Source organism: Chlorella variabilis, assembly GCF_000147415.1.
Source record: "Chlorella variabilis unplaced genomic scaffold CHLNCscaffold_7, whole genome shotgun sequence".
Lineage (NCBI taxonomy): Eukaryota > Viridiplantae > Chlorophyta > Trebouxiophyceae > Chlorellales > Chlorellaceae > Chlorella > Chlorella variabilis.
Window position 1 is genome coordinate 1,743,177 of NW_005435081.1, and position 4,750 is coordinate 1,747,926.

At 70.3% G+C, this 4,750-nt stretch overlaps 1 protein-coding gene across 1 annotated transcript; it reads right to left on the minus strand.

Moving 5' to 3' along the window:
• Positions 1 to 2,161: 2,161 nt before the first annotated feature.
• On the minus strand, positions 2,162 to 4,615 carry CHLNCDRAFT_51699 (hypothetical protein; the record flags this gene model as incomplete). The annotated part of the gene is made up of 8 exons (XM_005848945.1): positions 2,162 to 2,278; positions 2,395 to 2,505; positions 2,721 to 2,840; positions 3,156 to 3,224; positions 3,476 to 3,573; positions 3,840 to 3,903; positions 4,286 to 4,375; positions 4,565 to 4,615. 8 exons carry the CDS (start codon positions 4,613 to 4,615, stop codon positions 2,162 to 2,164), a joined length of 720 nt encoding a protein of 239 aa, XP_005849007.1.
• Positions 4,616 to 4,750: the final 135 nt, after the last annotated feature.

Sequence of the window (4,750 nt, forward strand, 5' to 3'; positions counted from 1 at the left end):
TGCGCAGCTGGGCCCTGCGGCAGCAGGGGGGCGCGCGCGTGTGGCGTGTGTGCCGGGGGGCAGGAGGGGGGAGCAGGTGCAGCGCGCAGTCACACCGGCAACTAAACATTACGTACATCCCCCCCCACACACACCAGCACACCCTCTCACCTGTACTCTTCAGCCCCCACCGCCTCGCCGTCGCCATACAGCCAGTCCTCCACCTCTGCCAGCTGGGCCAAGAACGCCTCGCGCTGCGCCTCGGTGCTCACCCCAGCCACCTCCTCCCCGCCCTCCACCTGCGGCCAAGGGGGCCGGCAGGCGCGCCGGTGAGCGTCGGGCACCCCGCCAGCGCAGGGTGCCAGTGCTGGGCCCCCAGCCCCGGCCTCGCCCCAGCCAGCTGCTCCAGCCGGAACCAAGGGCAGGCGGCCCGCCCCACCCATCCCCCGCTGCCCACCCACATCTCAAGAAGGCGGGCGGGAGGGCAGCTGGGTCGGGCGGCGGCGCGGCCCCGCAGCCGGTGCGCGGCTGCGGCTGCGGCTGCGGCGGCGCCCACCGTCAGCGAGGAGCCGCTCAGGGCGGTGGGCAGCAGGCCCAGGCGGGCGAGGGAGGGGGGATCCAGTGCCCCCACCGGCGCCACCTGGTACAGGATGGCGGAGTTGAGCTGCGGGCAGGAGGAGGGAGGGAGGGTCTGGGGAGCTGGTGGGAGCAGGTGGGAGGGGCAGGCGGGAGGGGCTGGCGGGAGAGGCAGCCTCGCAACGCTGGGTGCGCTGCGCGGGCCTGCAGCGGTGTGCACAGGGGCTGGGCCCGGCTAAGGAGGCGGCCGGAGGCGCCCGCCAGCTGGCTCACCCGGCGCAGCATGTCGGGACCCAGAGCGGCGGCGGCGCCGAGGATGGTATCTACAGTGAACTACAGCAGTACACACGGTACATGGTACTGGGCACAGTGGCGGGGGGCTGTGCAGTACCAGCTGCGCTGCCTCGGGAGCAGCTTGGGCACTGTGAGGTGCGCGTGGGGCTGCCGGTGAGCGAGGAGCGGCTTGCCGTGGCCTGCAGCCTGCCTGGCCCCTGCTGGCCTTACCGGCATGTCCAGCGCCGCGGGAAGCTCGGCAGTGGCCTCGTTGCTGGGCAGGAAGAGGGTTGTGGAGGGCGGGATGCCGTCTGGGAGCAGGCCCAGCGCTGCACAGCAGGCGGCGGCGGGGAGCTGGCGTGGGCGGCGGCAGCGGCGACACCCAGCACGTCACGACGCCACCCCTCGAGCCCTGGACGTGCCTTTGATTATTCTGAGGATGGAGGCCGCTTCTGGAACCTCCTCTGCCAGCCAGGAGAGGTCCGTGCACTGCAGGAAGGCGAAGCAGCAGGAGGCGCGTTGGCGGCAGCTGGCGGCGGGGGCGAGCGAGAGCGGCAGCAGGGTCGGGCCAGCCTTGCGGCGACGCTGCGCAGCTTGCCTGCGCGTCGAGCTGCAGCCGACGGCCCGCCTGCACGCCCGCCGCGCAGGCCAGGAGGCCGAGCCAAACTAGCAACCGCATGGTCACGCTCCCGCGGCCCCCAACCACAGACGTGCAGAGCGGTGCTCTGGCGCCGAGGGCGATCGGAGAAGCGAAAGAGACGGCCCCGGCGCGGGGCACGTGGCAGCTGCATTTTGATTTTTGTGGCGCAGGCGCCCAGCAGGCACCTGTCGCCGCCCTGCGCCGCTTGCAGCTGCAAGCATCCATGCTGCAGCACTGGCATAGGCTCGTGAATGTGATACCCTGCATTCCTGCCTTCCTGCTACAGATGTCCTCTAATTAGTGAGCATCGGACCGCATCAACAAAAAGGGCACAGCTGACTGAGCGTTACAGAAGCTGTGAACACTGCGCAGCTCGGGCTGTGCGTTGGATGGGTGGAAGGGAGGAGGCCGGGCAGGCAATGGGCCTGAGCAGCGGCAGGATTATTTATAACCAAAGGCGGGCGGGGGCAGTCCACGAATGTGGGACGCGCCCCGCCGCGCAGTCAGGCAGGTGCGCAGCTCAGAATGTGAGGAAGAATCCTGGGAGGCGATACGGATGAATCGCAGGGGGCCGGTGGGGCCTTCGAGCACAGATGGGCGGACGGGCAGAGAGGAGCATCGACGGCCCTGGCTGGGGGCTGCACGTGCCGGGCGGGCCACAGCACAAGCAGCACCCACGATAGGGGCGGGCGGTCAGGGCGCGGGGGCGGGGGCGGCGGGCAGGCTGCCACCACCCAGCACCGCCAGGGCCTCGTCCAGCGTGGTCAGAGGGAAGGCAGGGTCCAGCAGGCCGGTGGCGGGGACCAGGACCTGCGGTACAGCCAGGCGGTGCAGTCAGGCGGTACCAGGCGGTGACAATAGAGTGTCAAGCGTACCCCCCCTCCAAACACACACACACACACACTCTGCAGCACCCACACACACACCTTGTCGATGACATAGACCGCGGAGCCGCAGGCCAGCACCGGGTCTGAGGTGGAGGCCACCTCGTCGGCCACCGTGGTGACCGTGTAGTTGGCTGGGCCCACCTCGGCAAACTGCGGGTGGGGAGGGGTGGATGGGGGTGGAGGGAGAGGGACGGAGCGTGTGTTGAGGGCTTGGGATGGGTGGCAGCGTGTGGTGGCGGCGGCGGTGGTGGTGGTGGTGGGTGTGCGATGGTGGTGGTGGTGCTTGGTGCTAGTGGTAGGTGGCTGGTGCATGCTGAGGCTCCTTCTGAGGCGGATGGCCCCCCACACCAGCCAGCCCGCCGCACCTGCAGGCCGAAGCCGGGGTGCACCTCCTCCAGTGCGGTGGGCAGGGTGCCCTCCGCCACCAGCGCCTCGGGCTCCCAGGCGCCGCCCGGCACAATGTGGTACAGCAGGGCGGAGATGAGCTGCAGCAGGGGCAAGGCGGGGCAAGGCGGCGCGGCGGGCGGCACACACAAGTGAGCTTGGGGCGGGCAGGGGTGGGAGGGTAGCTGGGAGGGTAGGTGGGCGTGCACGCGTGCACGGACGCTGGGTGCGGGCTGCGTGGCGGCGAGGGCGGGAGAGGGGGCTGGGTGGGGCCGCAAGAGCTGAGGAGGCGGGTGCGGCTGCCCGGGCGGGGCGGGGCTGGCGATCTCATTGTGTAATGCAAGCGGCCACCGGCGAGAAGGAGAAGAAACGAGGAATAAAGAAAGGGAGAAAAAGAAAGCGCGGCAGGCGCCCACCCGCTCCACGACGCCCAGGGAGGCCGGCAGGGAGGCAGCCCGGGAGGGCAGGCTCTCCACGGTCAGGCCCTGCAGGCGGGCGGCAGGGCCAGGCAGGAGGGACGCGCAGGCGGCAGGCGAGGCGGGCCAGCGGCGTGGGTGCGGCGGCAGGCTGGGGAAGTCCCGCCGCTTTGCTGGACGCACACGGCAGCAGCCCCTGCGGCGCCCGCCGCACCAGCACCAATATACCAGCACCAGCACAGCCGCGGCGTGCGCCGCGGCCAGGCCGGCAGGGAGGCGCGACCCGATCCGGCTGGCTGGCTGGCTGGGTCGCAGCGCACCGGGAAGGGCACCCCCGCCAGCAGCGCCGCCACCGCGTCGTTGTTGGGCAGAAAGACAGTGACGTTGGAGGGGATGCCGCCGGGCAGCAGGCCAAAGCCTGCGGGCACGGCCGCGGCGAGGCAGGAGGCAGGGTCAGCAGCACAGAGGAGGAAGCTCAGCGGCACCAGGGCGCGCACGGCCGCCGCAACCGGTTGGCCGCGCCCCGGCGCCGGCTGGACCCTGGCCACAAGCCTCCCGAGAGCTTTGCTTTTGCTTTTGCTCTTCTTTGCTCTGCTTTGGTTTGCTCTGCTTTGCTCTGCTTTGCTCTGCTTTGCTTTGCTTTGTGCGCCGCCAGGCGAGCTGCCGCCTGCCGCCGCCGCTCACCGTTGATGATGCTGACGATGTCGCTGACCTCCGGCACAGAAGCCAGGGCGCTGAAATCGGCGCACTGCGCAGGGAGGAAGGCGGGGCGCGGCGAGGTGGGGTGGCAGGGCGCGGCAGGGGGCGGCGGCAGCGGGCAGCGGCGGGCGGCAAGGGGAGGCGGGACGGGCGGGGCGGCGATCCCGCGCTGGCCTAGCGGCCTGGGGACTGCCTCAGCCCATTGTAGCGCAGCCAGGATGTGGAGGCAGCGCGCAGCGCGCGGCCTCCTGGAGTCCAGCGCAGGTGGCGATGCACGGGCGGAATTGCTGGGCGATGCTCTTGATGGAAGCCCAGGCGGGATGCGCCAGGCAACCGGAGGGGGTCGGAGGCTTCGCGCATGTCGGCCATGCCCACCGCGTTGGCTACCGGCACAAGCACCCAACCCAACGCCGCGCGATCGCCGTACTCACCCCGTCCTGCAGAAGCTTACGGCCGAGCGCCGAGGGGCTGGCGGCCACCAGCATAATTACAATTGTTGCGACCTTCATTGCGCGTGTTCCCTGCTTCACGAGGCCACAGCAGAGAAGGACGGGCGAAGGCAGCGCAATTTAAGGGGTACTTGGGCGGGAGGGACTTCTGGGCGGGCGGATTGCCGACCAGCGCGCGGCGTGCACGCCATGGCGGAGCAACCGCCCCGCCCCCTCCCTCCTGGACCCTGCTCCCCTTTTGCCTGAGGGATCCTGACGCACCCAGAGTGATGTGAGGAATTTACAATGGGGTATGTGCATGTATCTGTGCATGTCGCCACCCAGCAATCTGGGCGAGCAGGCACTGACGGCATCAGGGGCAGGCTCTTGAGCGGCGCAGCCACGGTGTGTGATCACGGGGGAAACGAATCGCAGGACAGGTCCGCCGCAAATTGGGGAGGCCCGGCA